Source organism: Nannospalax galili, unplaced genomic scaffold (assembly GCF_000622305.1).
Source record: "Nannospalax galili isolate Female #2095 unplaced genomic scaffold, S.galili_v1.0 scaffold454, whole genome shotgun sequence".
Taxonomy (NCBI): Eukaryota; Metazoa; Chordata; class Mammalia; order Rodentia; family Spalacidae; genus Nannospalax; species Nannospalax galili.
The window spans coordinates 601,084-622,661 of NW_008334929.1; the positions used below are offsets into that span (position 1 = coordinate 601,084).

Genomic DNA, 21,578 nt, shown 5'->3' on the forward strand with positions numbered 1-21,578 from the left:
CCATCCTGATTCTGAGAATTGGTCTGTGACATTCAGAATACTCTGTCCTTACTTGGAGATGTCACAAGGCCTCCTGGCTCAGGGGAGTTTGAGGCCTTGCAAATGAGAATCTTTTTAAAAATTGTTATTGTTGTTGTCATTATTATTATTACTACTATTGAGATAGGGTCTCATGGTGCAAGCCCAGCTGGCCTTGACTTTGCTATGTAGACCAGGCTGGCCTTGAACTTAAGAGATTTGTCTGCCATTGCTTCCTGAGTGGTGGGATTAAAGGTGTGCATCACCAAGGATGGCCAAATAAACTTTTGATCTTTGTATAACTCATCCTTTTCCCAAACATAAGTTTAGCCTATTTCATTTTCACATAACAGATACCCACACAGGGCTTCAGTTCTGAAGAACAGGCATTTAAAAACATGCTTAGCCTGTATTTGTTTTCTTTACTCCTCCCTGGTCTTGAAAAAATAGAGTATGCATGTGAGTAGAGGGGAGAGTGTGTAGGGGTATATAGGAATGCAGGAGGGAGTGAGTCCACTCCTGAACGACAACGTATGTGTGACTGCATGAATGTTAGTGGAGTGTGTGAGAGCGCAGGAGTGTGAGGGGGAGTTTGCACTTTTAGTAGGAGCATATTTGCATAAAGAAATTCAAATGATGATTGAGAAACAAAGCTGACCACCCCAAGGAATTCAAAGGAACTTTAACATTTGTGACATACTTTGAGACAGTGCTTCGTATTTATGAAAACAGTTAATCCTCAGAATAACTCATCTTACAGATAAGGAAAGGTGAGACTTGGTGCAAATAGTAAACTTACCACAGCTTATTTCTCTTATTAGAGAAACACCATGGACTGAGCGCAGGGTAGCTGCTTCTAGAACTCATCCTCTTATGTGTGAGGTCACATCTTACACATAAGTGTGTTACAGCTCTCCAAGGGTCACAGACATGAACTTTTCCCTCTTGGTCTGAGGGACAATTCTAGAGGGGAGTCAAATCCTTGGTTTCAAGGACGCTCTTCCCTTCCCTGCTCTGTGACTGGAATGTTATTTGTCTCTGTGCTTCAGATTTTCTCAAGCACAAAATAAAGGAACAGAAAAGAGGGGTGAAAAGCTGCAAGGCTATTATGTGTGTCCACTTTTCTCTGCTGACGGCCTCAACGTACTGACTTGATTCTGTCATCTGTGCTGTGTCAGAATAAGACTGTCAGCTTCCACACAGCGGTCTTTTAAACATTTAAAAGGAGACACAGAACTCTGCATCAGGCTAAATATGACTGGATTGTTTTTTAGCTGAGTGTCCCAGTCCATGGCTTTCACAATGTTTGCCCGTCTGCTCATATTTAAACAGCTCTTATGCTAACATGTGGCATTTTTATCTTTCTTTCCTGAGTATGCAATGACAAATAGCTTTTCATTTAGTTCTTAAAAGACTGGTATTTATTTTGTAAGTGTGATACAGGAAGTACCATTGCAAACTAAAGCATTGACTGTAAAAGTAGAATTTTATTTTGAGAAGTTGGTTTTTATATGCTTCTCCTCCCTCAATACATCTCTCAATACCACATGACCAAGTTGTAAAATGGGCCTGTTGAAGGGTGGTTACACTGGTCATTAGTTGAATGAATAAGTGCATGCTTCCCTGTTGTCACACGAGGACTGAGTCTTTTTTGATGCAAGAAGATACTTTGACAACTTGGGGACTTCTGTGTTTCTTCCTAACCCTGAGATTATATGATCTGAAGATGCTTCTGCATCTGTGTTCAAAGAACATGTGTACCAAAGTCCTCCTCACTCCAGTATGTAAGTTTATTGTGTATTTAAGGGGGATTCTCATGGCCATATCATATGCACATTTATGGATGTACTCTTCTAAGGACTTGTATCTGTAGATGATGATCAATCTGATTTCAAGGTGGTATGTCTGTTCTGGCTGTTTATTCTTCCCTCTTGACATCTAATCTCCTATTTATCTTGATTGAGAATCCTTTGGTCATTCCCATTTGGTAAAAACAAATGTTTTTGTAATGCAATCCCAGCCAGAAACCTTCTAAAGCATAGAGACTAGAATTCTTGAAGAGCGGTCCTTTGAAGCTCACAGCACAAATGAATGAGATGCTTCTAGTGCTGTTGGTAGCATGGCCAGGACAGGACAGAAGAGCCTTGTCTCTGGGCCTGTGGTGAACACTGGTGTCCATCCACACTAGGTCCTCCCTATGTATGGTGACAGAGTAAGGGTGGAGGTGGTGTGAGGAAGGGACAAAGCAGGACAGAAAGGCAAACAGCTAACTTCTCATGGGCTCAGACCCATCCAATACAGAAAACCGAACAACAGTAAACACTGTTGCATGTCTCTCCATTTTTTTTTTAATATATGTTTTGGTCACTATAGTAAATACTTCTCTGTAAAGAATTTAGACTTTAATTTTGTAATAAATATAAGTAACTGTGAATGCTCAGTAACTGAATTTTAAGCTACAAGGTCAAATCTTCAAATGTCAGACCAGTCACATGACATACCCCATGGATAAGCCAGATACACAGAGATGCACAGGAAGCAATGGTACTTTTGCATCATTTTGTGTTTAATGTAACTGAAGGTTACATGAATGCCTTTAAAAAGCAGGCATTGAAAACAAACAAGCACTGGGCGTGGTGGTGCACGCCTTTAATCCCAGCATTCGGGAGGCAGAGGCAGGTGGATCTCTGTGAGTTCAAGGCCAGCCTGGTCTACAGAGTGAGTTCTAGGACAGCTGGGGCTACAGGGAGACCCTGTCTCAAAAAAAAAAAGGCCCTAAACAAAACAAAAAACAAATGACCTGACCCCCCCCCCTTTAAACATGTATCACCTATCTGGAGAAGTACATCAATGCTAAATGCTTATTGCTGGAAATCTGGTGAAAGATACAGTGTCTCTTCAGTATTAAAAACTGGTATCTAAATAAATTTGTTAGTTAGCTAAGCTGAAGCTTTTAAAGTTGAAAATATTTTTAAGTTCCAAAAAAATAGAGAATTAAGTACACATTTAAATTAGAAATAGGAGTTTACTTGTTACATTTTCTTTTTCCAGCCTAAGCGGCTGAGGGCTCTTCCTTTTCTTCCTTCCTTATGGTAAACAATGTCAGACTTCAAAGAACCAAAGCCTAAAACAATTATGGCACTAACGTGAGGGAGGACTAACGTGAGGGCATAGCAGCGCACACTGTTAATCCCAGCACTCAGCAGGCAGATGCAGGCAGAGATCTCAGTGAGATCAAGGTCAGCCTGGTCTATATAAGTAAGTTCCAGGCCATCTGGGGCTGCAGGGAGACCCTGTCTCAAGCAAATAAACAAAAACAAAATTCACCCCCACAAAAAATAAAGAGGACTAATGATTTTAACTGCCAGTTTCCAAACCATTTCTCTTAGATTCACTTCCTTAGACAGCAGTCCCATCTGCTGGTATTTCCCACATAGCTCAGACCGCTTTTGATACCATCTTAATTCCTCTTCAGCATGACTTCTTCCCATTCTCCTTTACAGCTTCTTTGCCTTAAACTAAGGAAAAACTTGTGTGACTTAGTGACCCTGTGTTATTTTTTGAAAGTTGGACAAAAGTGAACAAAACTGACACTATGACTCAAAAAGGGCTGCTCTCGGTGCCTCTGGCTGGCCTGGCTGCCCAGGAGGCCCTTGGCTCCTCCTGGAATCTTGCTAAGGAACAGAGTCTGGTTTATACTAGTTCATCAAGGTGGGTGGAAAGCTCGAGACAGATCACTGACTCTGTTTAGAAAGTCACATCTTTGATGACCACAGTGAAGTATCTCTGAGCAAAAGTCTCACACAACCCTTGGAAAACTTGGAAGTTCATCACTAATAGTTGCCTTCCTATTAAAAATCATTTTAAACTCTCCCGTGATCACTTCTCAACTTCCCTTTCTTACTGTCATCAGCTCTCTCTAATCTAAATTTCTTAACATTCACTTAGAATCAGAGAAAGAAAAAACAAAGTAAAACAAATTGAACCCAGGGAAATAAAAACAAGCACAAAGTAAGCAATTTTGCTATTGACAGTCCCTTGGGTAGCTGGGAACACTTCCTGTCCTCTCTGTTGCTCCAACAGCACAGAACACACACCTGTGCCTCAACTGAGAAGCAATGTGCAGATGAAGGATGAAAATGGAACCAAAACAGGGCATCAGTGTAAACAAACTTCTGAAAGTCTGTGTTATACAACGTCCTTTCTCACATATTCTTTTAATGTTCACGCTGCGTGAATCACAAACGTGTAAGCTCGGACAATGAAGCCCATTATTTCTAGAGGTTAAAACAGATCCTGTAGTGAGTATAAACGGTGGTTAACTTGCAAAAGTCTTCAGGATGCCTAAAAAATGTCACATTCTTCTTATTCATTTTCTAGATTTTAGGGACCATGGGAACAGAAAAGAATACAAACAAGGCTTGCTTTTTGAGGTCTCCTGGGTCGGGTAGTAGAAAAATAGGTGTTTTCCTCTGGGTTTTTTTTCGTAGTGGAGAAATATGAAGTTGAAATTTCTGAGTCTATTTTTGCTGTCCCTCAGTCTTTAAGGGAGTGGTAGGCTTTGGCAGTTCGGCTGTTGACAAAGTCTGTCTTCTTAAATTGAGCCTTCAGAAGAAGCAGACAAAAATGTGAAAGTCAACTCAATTCTCACATAGGAAAATACATCTGTTTAGTGATTTCTCACTAGGCCCAGGTCAAGTGGCCTCTTATCTGGTTCAGCACCCTTGAGAGTGCTCTTACCTTCTTGTAGGCATTATGGAGCTCTGTGTGTGTCCACAGAGAGTACAGGAGGACGGAAGCAGCTTTGGTGGCCTTGTTGGGGGTATAGCTGAAATGAGAGACAACACCAGGTCAGTGAGCAGGCATACCTGTGGCTCCCTTCTCAGTCAGTGCCTACTCAGTACAGCTCTAACAGCTGCCACAATCACATGACGGGATAAGTGCTGAAAGCCACGTTCACATTTTTTAAAAAGCCTCTTTTATAAATGACTAGGGTGATGCTAATAACTAAGTGATTTGTAGAGAAAAATCCCTACTATTTTAAAAGGAATATACACTTAGACATGTTTTAAGTTCTTAAATTTACTTATGGAATATAATTTACATTTGTTATTTATGCTAAACATTTAGAGATTCCAGTGCAGAAAAACATAACCAAAAACATACATGCCTGAGACTCAAGGGCCCTAGAAATGTAGGGACAAAGTAGCTTTTCGAGTTGATAAAAGAAATTCTTGTGGCAGCACTTGTTAAATAGTTTTGAAATCACTTTGTCTCAGTACGAAGCGGATGGAAAACTTACTCTGTTACAAACCCAAGTCACCACTGCATTTGGTGCCAGCCCTGGTCTTTGATGCTCCATTTCTAAACGTGCTCTATACTTCCCATTCTGGAGAGATCAGTGCCTTCTTAGATTTCTTTCTATGACCTGACTAGCATGTGGCTGCATCTTCTTTTTCAAACAAAGGTGGTGGGTTTATTTTTCCTATAGCATAAAATTCTGTAGGGACTGGAAAGATGGCTCAGTGGTTAAGAACCACTGCTATTGCAGAGAACTCAGGTTCAGCTCCCAGCACCTACATGGTGGCTAACAACTGTCCATATAACTCCAGTTCCAGGGAATCTGGTGATCTCTTCTGGCCTCCATGGGCATTGCATGCACATGGTACACTTACATGCAGGCAAAACGCTTATACACATAAAATAAAAATCAACAAAAATATTTTTAAGTCTGTAAACATGCAATCAAGGATAGACAAAGCAAAGCTGTAAGAGGGAACATGCTGAGCTCATTCATCAGCTTTTCTCTCCCATACTGGCAACCTCACAGGGAAGGAAGAAGAATCAGATCAGCATTTCTCTCTCTCTCTCTCTCTCTCTCTCTCTCTCTCTCTCTCTCTCCTCTCTCTCACTCTTTTTACTATTCTAGAGCCTTTCCGAGATGCTTTGTATAAATAAATTCATGAAAGTTGTAGGTCTCTAATATTCAAAGTTCTAAAAAGCTCTGAAATGGCCAGGATTTTTATATTCATAAAGTTGCTTGAAAGCTGATTGTAGGGTACTTACTTGGAACTTAATATTTTGAAGATAAAGTGTGGTGGATTCCCATTTTGCCTATAGCCTGCTGTTCTTGAATCATGACTTTGAGAAGCTAAAACACTGGAGTATTCAACTAAGAGAAACTATGGAGCCTGACTCTCTGGATCTTTTAGAAGAGAATGAATGGATGGCTCTGTAGCTGGGCCAATTCAGTTCTTCCTCTGCCTGATCTCCAAGGACTAGAGCAAATGCAGCCCAGCTTTGTGATGCTGTTTGTAGACATGTTGCCCATGGGACTCAGTGATATGCACACGCAGCAAGAACATTTTATACAGGAGCGTGCCAGGGAAAGGGATACAGCAAAGGGACTTACGTATCGCCTGCGCTGATGGTCATAATTTTCTGTAGGCCGCCAGTGTTCAGAAGGTCTCGTGCATTCTGGTAACTATTTTGCATTATATTGTTCAATGTATAGCAAGCAGAGGCTGCAGTTTCAATGAGAAGGTCAGTACTTGGGACTGTGTCAGGAATTATAGAAACCAAATCTGGTAGAGTTTCTTTGGCTACAAAATGAAATAAAAAAATGCTTGATTAGAAAGCGTTTTCTTCTAGGGGAGTATGTGTGAGAGTGTGTGCTTGCCTCTGTCTCTTGAGTTCTGGGCTCAAAGATGGGTGCCACCATGTCCAGGCATGAAAGACTTTCCTTAAATTCAAGATTCCAATGCATTTTGGATAAAGGACATTAAAAAATGCATTTGATTAACAAACATATGGAAAGATACAGGGTCTCTAGTAATCAAATTTGAAGATCTTTTCAAAGAGAATGTTTTGATCAGTATACTGAAAATCTTTTTTTTTAACAAAACAAGGTAACATAAATGTCCAGAATTTAAAATTATTATAGTTCTCAATTCAGCAATTCTATTTCTGGCAATATACTCTAAAGACATCTCTTTAAACATGGAAAAAGATTGCTACAAAGATTTTTCTGACAGAATAATATAGAACTAAAAAATCATAAGCCTAAATATCATATAGAAAGTTTTAACTAAAATCTTCTATGGGCCAGTGCTGTAGCCCACTTGTAGAATGTTTGCCTAGGATGCAACTCTGAGTTACATTCCCAGCTTTGCCAAAAAGCTCGATGTTTTATGTTGATATTATATGTAATGTAGTCCATGTATATATTCATATGATGACTGTATAAAATAAAATTCATTATGACGGCTACAATAAATTGCTAATAGAGTTATCTTTCTACAGTAATATTAATGGTGACCTAAAAAACATTTAAAAATACTGGAGGAGGAGGGCAGTGATATGGAGGTGGAAAAGCCAAGACTGGGGATGGGAAAGTTTAAGTGTCACGTAGGGAGTTGGGGAAGAGAGAGTGGGATGTGCATCTAAAACTAAAGATGTGTGAAAAAGCATAAAGAAACCTGATACTTGGAAAGCTAATTAAAATTTAAATACAGGTTGAACAGAGGTACACTACATGGATGGATAAAGCTATTCTAAGAAGGCACATGTTATTAAATGAAAACCCAGTGCCAGGTAGCAATAATTTCCTCTGAGTTGTTGGTCAGGGAGCCCCCTGAGGCTCCCAAAACAACCTAGGCTATTGCCACTGCTGTTGGTTGCCCACTAGAACTAGCTGGTAAGATCCTATTACTGAAGATGTCAGGCGCTCTAGTCCCAAGACTGAAATCAAGCTGGGTCTGACCCTCAGAGTGCTGGAAGGTGCCATACAGGCTGCATAGGAGAGCTTCCATCAACAGTTAACTGAGCTGTGGGTCTTCTGTGCTGCACTACCAATCTGCCAGACAAAATGTGCCCACTGATGCATTACAAATGTGTTCTGGGGGCAACCAACTGATTTCTGATTGGATTAGAGGCCTGCTCCAAAGGAGGGATTCATATCTGTTACTGTAAATCTGATCAAATGTCCATAGTTGGGGAGGTCATAGGTCCTACTGGGGAAGCGCCTTCAAATTGCTTTCTAAATAAGTATGTTTAGGCCCACAGATTAATGCTGTCAGCTTTGGTCAGAGAAGCTTCTTTTTGCAGTGAGCAGACTCATAACTGGTCAAAGTGCTAAATTCTTAGCCTGAAATGGGATACCTATATTGCCACTTCCAGGGTTCAGGAAGCATTACCGAAGAGGTTGTTTGGTGGGAATTTGTGCGTTAATACATATTAACTGCAGTCCACATATCTCAATAGTTGTTAGTTGTTCTCAGAATATTAACCACAGAATGAAAGACCTTGAAAACATGAGTTTTCCTTTCACGACTTAGGTGGATCACATGGAGATGATTCTGATAACGGGGGCCCTGGCCACCCACTAAGAAGGCCACTGTGCTATCTTGTCTTCATCATCACACCAGGAGGCCTCTTCTGCAGATCAAGGTCAAGGAAAACACACAGGCTCATGGCTGAGGAAGAGATAAATAATATTCTCTATCTCTCATTTTCATTCTTTAATATTTGGATATTTGAAAACTTACTATAACAATGACTAAGTGTGAACTGTAATTTTAGAAACATCTGAAACTTCCCAGCACCTGAACACTCATTATTGCATTTTATTTGTGGAGAAACACTATAAAGTAGCAATTATTTATTTCCCTTGGTTTAGAGCTCTTAGGTGACCAGCCAAAGCAAACTGGGTGTAGCAAAGCCACACATAGGAAGCAGACCCTTGTCTTCTCTGTGACACCTGTTGTTACCTGACCATGCGATGCTGTCATTCTTCAAGTATTTTAGAAAGTGTGTTTCAAGTGTATTTCTATAATCAAAGTACATTCCAGATCATCACATGAAAACATATGGCCGAGAAATTGCATGAAAACCACAAAGTATGTGTTGAAATGGATTTTTGTTCCTGGCTATTAAAATTCAGAATCAAGATGGGTCCTGTTGTCTAAGTCACACGTTGGATGTAAGCAAACGTGGGCTTTAAAGCTGCAGTTCTCTTGCTGAGGGTCTTCACTCTGTTGTCCTTAAGTAAGTTTTACAGTTTCTTACATAAGCTTCAGACTGATAACAAGACCGTATCAGCTGTCAGGGACCACCCACTGGAGATAGACATTTCTAGCGAGGGTATCACATGTACCTTGGCAATGTCGTAAAGATGGAACCAACATTTCATTTGAGTAAACAACAGTTAAAGGCTAATACACTTCTACTGAAGTCTTCCACAAAGTCCACAAAAGACAATGGAGAAAACACTGCTGTCATTTTGAGCATGCTCATGGCAAAGTTTCTTTTAGGTTCACTGAAACATTTCTGGACTCTCCTTTTATTTAGAATGGGTATGAAACCATTACCTGTCAACTATGCTGGGCTGATGAAAACACAATCAACTGCAGACCCCAGCAGCACTGCACACATGAGTGAATCCCCAAATCTCATCCATTAAAAGAAATAAAAAGATATGTGCTTTTAATTTTTATGGACTTTTGTAGAAAACTAAATTCACGATGTTAGAAATGATTAATTGGGGCTGGAGAGATTGCTCAGCAGTTAAGAACATTGACTGTTCTTGCAGAAGACCTGGGTTCGAATCCCAGCACCTACATGGCAGCTAACAACTGTCCGTAACTCCAGTTTCAGGGAGATCGCGATCTGTCAGCCTCTTTTGACCTCTGTGGGTACTGCACAACACGGGTGCATTTACCTACATGCAGGCAACATGTGTGTACACATTAAATAACTAACTAAATAACTAACTAAATAAATAAAATTAGAAATGATTAAGGGAGCTTTAGGAAACATGCTTAAGGTTAGTATTATTTTCCTTTTTTCTCATTTTATAGTTTTTGACTTGACTCAACCAGGTATTTCATAGTATAAGCAAATGAATGAAAATTATGCTACTTGATAATTTATCATAGTTATCAATTTGTAAAAATAACTGTCTCTGTACTGGAGCAATGGCTCCATGGTTAAGAGCTCATACTGCTCTTGCTGAGGTCTTGAGTTCAGTTCCGAGCACCAACATGTGAGGCTCACAATCTGCTATAACTCCAGCTCCAAGGGACCTGACACCTCCTTCTGGCCTCTGTGGACTCTTGCACTCATATGTACAAATCTGTACACAGACACTCATAACTGAAAAAATAAAATACCTGGTGCTTTTAATCTTAGCACTTGGGAGGCAGAGGCAGAGGCAGACTCTCTGTGAGTCTGAAGTCAGCCTGCTTTACGTAGTGAGTTCCAGTTCAGCCAAAAAAAAAAAAAAAAAAAAAAAAAAAAAAAAAACAAAAAAGGAAAAAAAGCTGGGCATGATGTTGGGCACATAGCTTTAATCCCAGCACATAGGAGCTTGGGTGGTAGAGGCAAGCGGCTCTCTATGAGCTCAAGGCCAGTCTATATAGTGAGTTCCAGACCAGCTGGAGCCACAGGTAGATTATGCCTAAAAAAAAGTAAACAAATTTAAAAAAAAACAGTCTCTATAAAAAGACAAATATGAACTAGGCACGGTGGTACATATGATAACCCTAGCACTAGGCTGAGGCTGAGACCACGAGTTTGAGGCTAGCCTGTAATACCTAGCAAGACCTTGTCCAAAAGACAACCAAACAAAAGGGTATGTTTCATTGTGCTCTAAAACCCCTCTATGACAACTATGCTGTATTCAGTAGCTCTCTCTGTCTTTTCCTAGTGATTATTACCTGACTGCTCTCACCTCCCCATGGACCACTGTCTAACATGCTGCACACTTCTGAAGTAAACGACTGCTGTACATGCTTTCTTAGAGTTCCACTGCACAAATGCTTAAGTAGGTCACATAAAACATCCTGCAGTGACAGCCACATAGGTGAAACAGGCTTCACTGAGCAGCATGGCCAAGAGACGAGCCTGTCATGCAGATCACATATCTTGCTAATTGTTAGTATAGTCTGAAACCAATTAAACCAAAAGGCTGGACCGTAAGGACGATCCAGTCGCAGATTCGTGAGAAAGCCCATCCTAGCTTCCCATGGAGCAAAACCAGGCTGTCTTCACCTGCTCTCTACTCAACACAAAAGGAGAGGAACAATGCCTCCACCACATGCACCTACCACACAGACACTTGGGGTAACTCACCAATTTCATTTTGCAGAGAAAGATTCCGTGACAAATTCCTCAGCAGGGAGACTGCAGTCTTTTTCACATTGGGGTCACCAACATGCAGCATCTTTCGGGTATGCTGAAGGCCGTTTTCCTTCTGGACAATGGTTCGAGCTACTGACATCGGCATCTATTGTGAGACATATCCTGTAAGTGCTAGCCCATGTGGCCTCAAGAAGTACAGTCTCTTGGATGCCAGAGACTGAGGAAAGATGTGTTTTTAAAATTTTTGGATTTATTTTTATTTTGTGTGTTTTGCCTGCATACATGCAAGTGTACCATGTGCATACAATATCCAGAGGCCAGAAGAGGGCATCAGATCCCTTGGAACTGGAGTTCTGAACAGGTGTTAGCTGCCGTGTGGGTGCTGGGAACCCAACCTGGGTCCTCTGCAAGAGCAGCCAGTGCTGTTAACTGCTGAGTTATCTCTCCAGCCTCTGGGAAAGATGTCTTAAAAATTAGACCTGTAATGAAAATACTTTATGGGTGTTCTCTTTAAATTCTTTTAGGTTTTCATTATAAATGCTAAATGAAATTTTTTTCCAATATTCTTAAACAGAAGATGGTTAGCTGTTACTACCTCTGGATCTGTGTTTAAAAGTACGATAGATCTAGCTTTATTTTGTACTGCACTTTCTTTTAAAAAATTAATATATGTATGGTATATGCATGTGTGTATGTGTGGTATATTCATGTGTGTATATGTGAGTGTACACCAGTGCAGTACATGTGCCAGTGGAGGCCAGTGGAGGATGCAAGGCATCTTCTTCCTCTATCACGGTCCACTTTATCCTCTGAGGCAGGGTCTCAATGAACCTGAAGCTCACAGCTTCCGCTAGGCCACAGGGCCAGTGTGCACCCTGGATCCACATATCTCCATCTTCCCAATGCTAGGGTTATAGACATAGGGTGGCCACACTGGGTTTTTATGCGGGTGCTGGGGATTCAAGTGCAGGTCCTCATGCTTGTAAAGCAAGCACTCTTGCCCACTGAGCCATCTACCCAGCTGTGCTGTTAAAATCAAGGCTTGCGTAATACAAAATTACTTGGATACTGTCTTTTCTATCTTTTTGAACTATTATTATAATACAAGCTCATCTTTATGGGTTTGGTAGAATTTGGCCTCATGGCCAGTCATTCCTTCCACAGTGACAGAAAGCCTAATGAAGTGAGAGACACAAAGGAGCTATCTTTGATCATCACTTCAGTCTATTTACTGGCTGATCTTCCCTGTTTCTTCTTGTTCCAATTTCAACAAGGTTATTTATTTCCAAACTATAGGCTCAGTTCATTCTGAAAGAGGCATTAGGCTTTTGAAAAAGACAGTGTACTGCTAGTCAGATTATTATAATCTGTGTATTACAAACTACACATATAAACTGATGGCCCAGGTTCAGGCTCACGAGAGACAAATCAGAGTCAGGATCAGTCTGCCATCTTCTTTGAGGAGTCTGAATATTGACCTGCCCTTTCTGGCATCAAGAGATCTCGGTACCATGGCCTTAGCTTTTGTCTGTGACTTAATTATTAGACTTTTATTTGAAGGTAATGGTAATTTGGGCTACCATGACAAACATGTCTTTAATTCTTACCCATTCCCAGGGTATTTTCTTGTCTCATCTAAGCACTGCTGTCCCCTACCACTAGCTGTCTTCACTTTCTCCACTCTACCTTCTAGAATGAAGGTTCTAATATGGACCTTAGCATGGGCTGTGGTGAATTGGGATCCTTAAAACTGTTTTTGTGTTTGTAATTAACATTCCCAGGGAAATAGTCTATCACTTTCACTAGTTTCAAAATTTCCACAACTCAAGGAAGCTTAATTATTACTATTTAAAAATGTTTATTTTCTTATAATGACTATTTGTCTGTCACCAGTTTGCAGAACATTTTTGTTCTACTCTAAGAGAAATCCAGGGAGGGAGCTATTTGTTACAGACAATTCCTGGACTTTGAGTCAGGGAGGCTGGGCATTCCTCTTTCCAATATCCCAGTTAGACAAGTGTTTTCTCTGATGGCTATGGAGACTGACTGTCAGCCTTCTCTACCTCCTGTTCATGTAGCAGAGTTTCAAAAGTTGAGTCCCTAGACTCCCATCTTGCATCTCTTCCACATGCTAACCACTTATTCTCATGGTTATACAGATCCTTGCAGAGAAGCACTGTCCCTGGAAACATGAACATGACAATGCTGAGCTTTGAACATTTTTCTGTTCCTTCTCTTCGTCAGACCATGTTTCTCACCAGGCTTAAGACTCCAGTTTCTTTATCCTTTAATCCCTAAACTTTATCACATCATCAATTACCTTTCTTATCTCATCATGTCATCAATTGCCTTCCATATTAGCTTTCTTATTTTCTTATTTATGCCGAGTACCTGTGCTATCACATAAATATCACCTCTCCAATGCCCCTAACAACCTATTATCCTAGCTTGTTTTTCACCCATCTAACAACACTGTAATGTTGGGTTCATTTAGCTTTTTGTCTTTTCTGATAGCTGGCTACCAAATAATGGTGTATTTTCAGACTGACATTTTTCTAAGTCTAGAGCATCCAATCTCCCCTATGATCTCAAATGGTGTTAGACAACTTGTTGCTTTGTGTACACCAGTAGAGAATCCAAAGCTTTACTTCAAAATGATCCTTCCAAAATTCCACCTGATTATGTTCTATTCCATTTTAACCCTTTCATAATCCTTTGCTGCCTTTAGAGAGATGTTCAAACATCTTAGTGTGGCTCATGCAGTCCTTCATTACCTGGCTCCCCGATCCCTACTACTGATCCCCAATTGTCTACATTAAAAACTATTTTATACCATAGGTTCTCTTGTTAGATCAAGAGTTCCTTGGAAGGAAGGAGGGCCTCCTTTCTCCCTGTACACAAGTATGCTTCACAGGGAATGAGAGATGACAGCTTGCATTCTTAACCACATTGGCGGGACAAGTATCAGTTTTACCACTTCACAGTTTACTCAAAACAACAAGCTTCTGTGTAAATACACTTACGTTTGTCACATGAATAGTATACAATATTTCTGTTCCCTAGGAGAGTGTTTTTTACCTACGGGGATAAATAACTGATGATATATAATGAACTATTTTTGAGTAACGTGCCATTTTTGCCACTTTATGTTTTGACATTGATGCTATCAAGTCAGTCATTTGGAAAGAGAACAGCTCTGTTTTGTGGTTGAATTTCCAGGACACAAAAGCACAGGCGTTCTTTCTAATTCTGTACTACAGTGGACATCTGTGGTTTTTATGTACCCAGCATGTACTACTCCTTTTGGTATGAACATTCTGACTTTCTACTAGGGAACGCTCTATTACCAGGTAATACAAGTATCAGTGGTCCCTGCCAGTGTAAACCTATCCCCATGGCACATCACCCTGGCCTAGCCAGTCAACATCACAGCTTTCTACCCAGAGCCCTGCTGAGATCCAGATCAGGCCAGTGAAACACATTTGCTCCATCCTTAATTGCACTACTTGTCCTGAGGACACTGGGTTAGTAAAATGCAACCCTGTAACAATTACTACCTATCCTTGTCAGTGTGTGGCCTGAGTCTTTGAGAACTCAAAGTGCACAGGACAGAGACTAGTGATGGAGAGAGGCAGTCAAGTCTAATGACAGAAGAGACCCACTCCAAAGCGCTGTAGTTCCATGAGAAATCCTTCTCTCCCTCTGTTTTTTTCTTGACTAGCTTTGAGGCAGAATTCTGAGGCTTATAATGGAATGAGAGATAATACAAAATACAACACAAAGGCCTATGTTGTTCATGTGTAGTTAGATATGGCTTCATGGAAATGGAGGCTGAAGGTACTAGAAGGCTAAAATACTGGTGATTTCTGAGAACCGTTTGGCCAGAGTGAGGAAACCTTGCTCTTTCCTCATGTTTCATCTCTGTACCTAAGGTAGGTATGTCTAAAACGCCACTATTTTAAAAAGTAGAAAAGCTGGTAGGATACTTACTGGGCCACTTCCTGCTGTGAGATTCTGGAGTGCTCCTAAAGACGCTTCCTGTGTGTAGTTTCGGAGACTCTTGGCGATTAAGGACAAATACATCCTTATCACAATGGAGTGCCACAGCCACTCCACACCCCTGGGGCTGCTCTTTTCCTCTGGCATTGGGATGTCTTGATATTGCTAACCACACACACGAAGAAATCCGGAGTTAATGTACTTCAAATGATGTCTATACTTCTACACCCACAAAAGACCAGAAATGGTGTCTAGAGAGACTAGCAATTTGCAAAAGTCATCCTTGAAATAGAAATAAAAAGCAAGTATGTATATTTCTAATTACTTATCTTTTAGCTCATAATAATAATTTCTTTCTAAAAACTCCACACACTCTCCAACCTTATATTTCACAGTGTAAGAGAATTATAGGAGAATTAAACATAGAACCTTGCAAATAGTTTCTGGCTATGTTTAAGCTGAAGGGTAAAGAGTTACCATCTTTGAAGATAAGAAAAACAGGCCTGTTTCCTCAGCAGCTTGGCTAGGATAGGATCAAGGTTCTAAACGTATCACTTGTTTTCCAGGTTCATGAAGACCATGATACTAAGAGCACAGTAGTTCACATTCTTTTCTTTTTCATGTCAGTATAGATAGAGACATGTATCCTTCCTATGAAGTTTCCTTTCAACGTGTTCATAGTTTATTTGCACAAAGTCAAATATCAGGACTGCTTTTAATGTTTAAACAATGACTATGCTACTGCCTATATTGTGTTTTTATTTACTAAAATACAGGACACAGAGCAGCATGGTTTAAGAGCTAACAGTGCAAATCTGGAGTCAGATTAGTGGGGACTGAATTTTATCTCCTTCAGCCAGTTGTTAAATTATTCTGGGGAAACTAACTTTTCTTTACCTTTGTTTCCTTATTAGTAAAGACTCATAGGAGAACTGATATGAAAACTGAAATAATATGAAACCCTGCCTTACATGGAAGTGCTCAGAACCTCCCCCACAACTTCACTCCCCCTCCATCCACATCTGTACTCCACATTCTCTCAACCATCTCCCAACACACCTCTTTTACTTTCCTACTTCGACTGCCAAAACACCCAATACTTTTGTTACTGTCAGTCTGGATACTCCGGTTTTGCATGTAGATGCTCTGGGAATATCTCTCTGGGAGCTCTGCCTCCAGCTGGTAGGAGAGGTTATGAAGAATGCACACACAGTTCTCTGTGGCCTGAGGAAACAGGAAATGGACACTGGTCATACACATATAGATATTCATTTCAGATAAGGTATCATTCGGTTAAGCTTCAGCTCTCATAAGGCTTGCTGCATGGCATTTGGTGTGCTTGGACAAGAATGTACCCAGGATAAATGGAACTACTGAGGGTAGCTGGAAAGACTAAGAGCAGACCATGAATGCTCATGAGTTCAATGCTAAAATGTAGAATTCAAGTTCCTTAAAACAACAGGGGCCTTCTCTTGCTCTCTTCGTTTGTAATGCTGGAGACTAAATCGAGGGCTTCTTGTACGCCAGATACATGCTCTAACACTAAATGATAACTTTAGCCCTCCAGCTTACTTTAAAATACTATATCCAGGTCGAAATACAGAGAGTAAGTGTCTGTCAGATGCCCAGCCCTGACATATCTACAACATCACCTCTGCACCTAAAACTCAGGGAACATAGTGGAACCCAGAAAGCCACAACTAGCCAAAGTGCAGAGAAAGAGACCACAGAGTGCCTGATCCTGGGTAGGACACCTCTATTAAAACTCCCATCCAGGGCTCACAGACCATTGTGGAAGAGGGGTCAGAAAGACTACGAGAGCCAAGGCTGGTAGATGACCCCAAGGAAACAGTTTTCCAGGAGCCTGGGGAGTTGCTCTTATGAACTTACACTAAGGTGACAGCATGCACAAGGCCCATGCACGCTCACACCAGACAAAAACTCAGCATTGAAGTGGGGAAACGTGTACAAAGCCCCAACCTTAGCTGAGAAACTATTGACATCCACTGACTACCACAAGAGGGACAGTTCTTTAAGGGAGTGATGTTCGACAGGCTGACCAGACTCTAGTGGATGGACTCACACTGAGAGAATTATGGGGATACAAATTTGGCTTGATAGGCCTTAACATATATTATAGAATACATGAAACCCAATGGTGGTGGGGGGCTATGGGGAGGAAATCTAATATTGAGACGTAATGTATGAAATCTGCAAAAGTTCAATTAAAAAAAATAAAAACACAAAACCCAGTATATCCAGAAAAACTTCAAATTTTATCTGCATAACTGAGTACTCATATTGTTTGTTGTTACCAATCAGGAGGCTACTACAATAATCAGCACAAAGATGCACAAACTGAATCAGCAGTGGAATTAGAGATGTGACAAAGGCAGTATGTGCATGGTATGCTGCCTAGGGATACAGGATGTGAGGAAGCAAAGCAGGCCAAGATTCTTCAGATTTCAATCTTTTGGTGGATGGTGATCATCTACTATTTATCCATTCATTCATTCTGTATGTAGTGCTAGGGTTGGAACCCAGGGCCTTGACATGTGAAGCAAGTATTTATCATTGGGCTACACACTCCAGCCCTGGATAGCACCAGTTATTAGAAAGATTATAAAGAACAGGAGGAAATTTGGGGATCAGGCAAGAGATGAATTTATGTTTACTGAAAACTATGTATATGTGTTCCTGATGAATATCCATCAGGTTGTTAAAATTTGGGCCTGGAAAAAATTGTGGTCTAAGGCTAGAGAGAAAGTTTTAGATAGACCCACTGAAGGGTACCTCAACTGCCTCACCCTGAGTCCCTGTTCAGCATGGAAGAAGCCAGAGCGGTCTGCATCCCTATTCCCTTTTAACAATTTGGGTAACCTCTTCAGAGGGTGGTGTGATAAGAATAGGAAGTAAGAATTGACTAGGCAGTTAGGGTAAAAAGACCGCAAAGAAAAGTAGCCAGTTTCTTGGCTAAAAGTCACAATGTCCTTGGGCCTTTTAGCAACATCCTCTGTTCCAAAGGCTAAAAATGTCAAAAGTATTTGGGAGCTTTTATCTAATCCCTAAAAGATTTTAGGGATACCTCTTCAGAGGGGGTACTGGGGTAGCAAAAAGCCCCATAAAAAATTAAAAAAGAAAGAGTACATGAAGAAAAAAGTAATGGGAAGATATGGGAGGCATTGGAGGGGAGGGAGTGGGAGTGGATTTGATCAAAATACCTTATATGCATGTATGAAATTCTCAATACAGTTTTTTAAAGTTTGAAAAAAGAGAAGATTTTAAATGCCTAAGCATGTAATGAAAACCTTACGCTCAGCAAGTAAGTCAATGAACAAAACTAAACCCAAGCAACTATTATTTTAAGACTAATTTGAAGCCTCTTGGTGAGTCATAATGGGTAATGTGGTATGAGGGATGTTTAATTCTTGAGTCACCTTGTCATCTGGCTGGTAGTCTGCAATAGTACCCCTGACATAATGGACCAGGGAATCAATGAGTCCATCACATCTCCTCATCACCTTCCTCCCATCAGAGCCGGCTGAGCTCATGTTTCTGTCAGGAAAAACAAACAAAACACTGTAAGACATAGACTGTGCGTCCAACAGACCCATCTGAAGCTTCTTCTGGGTTTCTGGAAATTGTCCAAGGGGTAAAAGTGTCCTCACACCAATGAATCATTAACCGCCTAACATGTTATCAATATGAAGCCACTTATATTCACATCAATAAGTTTTTTGTCTGACTGATTCCAAGTATCAAAGCCAGAACATGATTTGTCAATTTTCACTGCATTTCTCAGAGGGCAGAATTGAGACAAATGTTTGCAACTAAAGGAAACACGGCATACTGGGCACAGCAACACCAGGCATCCAAGCCCCAATCTACTCCATGTCTTAAGTCTACATGATTTAAAGGTGCTGTGGGTCTCACCTTCCTCATTTGTAAAGATGGTGTGTTGGACTATGCTATTTTAGAGTCTTGACAGTTTCTATGGAAACTGTAATTGACAAATATTAAACCAGGTTCTCTAAAATATGACGATCCTCTCCCTAAAATGGCAGATGTCCAATGTATGTGATGTCAGAAGCATGAACCATAAGGATCTTTGTGCTTTGTCCTTCCAATTTTGTTAAGCCATGACCACAGTGGACGCTCCTTCATTTGAGAGAAATGAAGCTTATCAAACATAGCAAAAGAAGTATCTGGTGATCACACTGTACACTCAGGTCACGTTTTACATGTAGTATTATTGCTCCTATATTCTTTCTTACTAAGTTTTTCTTCTAATCATTAGTATTTTCATTTTTTTTTTCTGAAAAAAATGTTAGCACCTCTGAAAGCAAGAATAATAAAACAAACAAACAAACAAACAAACAAAGTCTTTAGGTTTGGGATTTTGAGACCCACCTTCTTTTCTCTTTGTCAACCTTAATTGATAAAATTACTGTATCAGACCATTTTCTTTTATTGGTAAGTAAAATGCCAAAAATACATTCAGAAGTTTTTTCTTTATAATATTCAAGGCAGTGTCACTGTGTACATCAAAGAGGACCAATACTTTGAGAACTTCTAGGACCTTATTTTCTTAATATTAAAGTATATAATTGAATTAAGTGATTTCAAAGTACTTTTCTGCCCCCAAATACTGCTTTCAAAGGAAGAAATGTATCCAGTCCAATATACATCAACAACTAAAGGGAATGGGGGGGGAGATGGGTAATACTGTCATTCCATGGAGACCCCATCTATAGACTGAGTTCTGTGAAATCAGTAATACTTGGCTATTCTTTTTATTTTTATTTTATGTGTATGAACGTACTGCCTGCATGTATGTAAGTGCACCCATGTCATGCAATGCCTGTGGAGGTCAGAAGAAGGCACTGGACTCCCCTGGAATTGGAGTTACATACAGTTGTTAGCCACCATGTGGGGTGCTGGGAACTGAGTCCAGGTCCTCTTCAAGAGCAGGCAGTGCTCTTAACCACTGACTCATCTCTCCAGCACTGTACTTGGCTATTATTAACACACTGAAATGGCAGTCCAGGAGATGGTGGAGGTAAGAAGATACCACTAAAACCTTGCTAACAATTTAGCAGTTGTTGAATTGATACAATAAAAAATTTGATCCTAACAAAATTTGTTGTGACTTTGGTTCTAACGCTTCATTTCCTTAACTTTTACTATATGTGAAAACTTTGATGTTATATCAAAAAAAAAAAGATAATGGGCTTATTAAGTGGAAACAAAATCACTTGACTATAACTTTTCCTTAAGAAATGATAACTTAAAGAGACACCCTTTACACTCCCTGAGCCCTCAGATCTGAGGAGTACATTCCCTTAGACTGCTAAAGAAACATACCAAGCATTTCCATCTTCAGTTATATTTTCCTGTTGGGTGTTTAAGACCATGCAGGTGGACAAAATTAACCATTTTTCTTTTTTACTGTCAAGGCCAGTTGAGGATCTGGACCTCAGGGTTGCCTGGGCTTGAGAGGAGACCTGTGTTCCTTAGTCTTTCCTTACCAGTTGTTCCACCTGTTGAGAATGAGTCAAAGGCCTTACTTGACTGTGGCTTTACTTTGGGAACACTGTGGACATTTTTCCTGTGTTGACTGTCCTTTTTGTGGAATGGACATCGGTTAGAGTTCACCCAGAAGGGTCATTAACAAGCTTCCCAGAAACTGAAAATGCATCCTTTTCAGCCTCCCAAATTTTCATATGAAAAAAGGAAGCCAAAGACCTTTGGTTACTTTTCCCAGTGACAGTGAACTACAGTAATGACAGGATCAGAGGACTACTTTTTAGCCTCTGCCCACAGTAGTCCAGAAGAAAACAAAGTTCATCTAACATTTATTATATCTGCCACTTGTTTAGCAACTACCATGTGTCCCCAGCTCAAGATAATGTTGTGTTTCAAAGCTTGCATTTGAATTTTCTGACCTCTTGATTAGAGACATGGCTGTTTAAGATTGCTTTGATAGGTCAAAAGGTCAGTCTTACACACTAGCTAAACTTACTGCATAGACTGCAGATGGGGACTTAGCTTTATTTAAATTTAGGGTGTTTATTTTGGTCAAAATGGTAACTCAGCATGACAGTGCTGCCAATGTCTTCTGTGCTAACTGTTACCTTGTATTATCCAGATGCTCCTCACTAATCGGGGGTTTCTGGCAGCTGACACCTTTGCTGACAGGAAGTGCATGGAGCCCTACTTCTGACTTGCCTCTGCATAGCAACAATATTTCCCATCTTACTCAGCTACCCAGAAATAAAATAAGGACAGATTATCTCATTCCACTTCACCTATTAATGGAAGTCATTAGACAAAGTAATTTGTTATTATACCACTCTGAAAAACACCAGTAATTTAAATAAAATGACACTCACTTTAAACATTTTTAAACAGCTAATATTAAA

The 21,578-nt window shown here is 40.3% G+C and overlaps 1 protein-coding gene across 1 annotated transcript in view; it reads right to left on the reverse strand.

Moving 5' to 3' along the window:
* Window positions 1-2,563: 2,563 nt before the first annotated feature.
* The window catches only part of Pkp2 (plakophilin 2), a 75,842-nt gene continuing 56,827 nt past the window's right edge, over window positions 2,564-21,578 (reverse strand). Inside the window, exons 7-13 of the mRNA XM_008829656.3 lie at window positions 18,594-18,711; window positions 16,216-16,380; window positions 15,148-15,321; window positions 11,149-11,302; window positions 6,431-6,620; window positions 4,759-4,846; window positions 2,564-4,623 (exon numbers count right to left, since the gene is read on the reverse strand). Of these exons, the coding sequence (XP_008827878.1) occupies window positions 4,555-4,623; window positions 4,759-4,846; window positions 6,431-6,620; window positions 11,149-11,302; window positions 15,148-15,321; window positions 16,216-16,380; window positions 18,594-18,711 (958 nt within the window). The 3' untranslated portion in view covers window positions 2,564-4,554. The remainder of the gene's footprint in view (window positions 4,624-4,758; window positions 4,847-6,430; window positions 6,621-11,148; window positions 11,303-15,147; window positions 15,322-16,215; window positions 16,381-18,593; window positions 18,712-21,578) is intronic.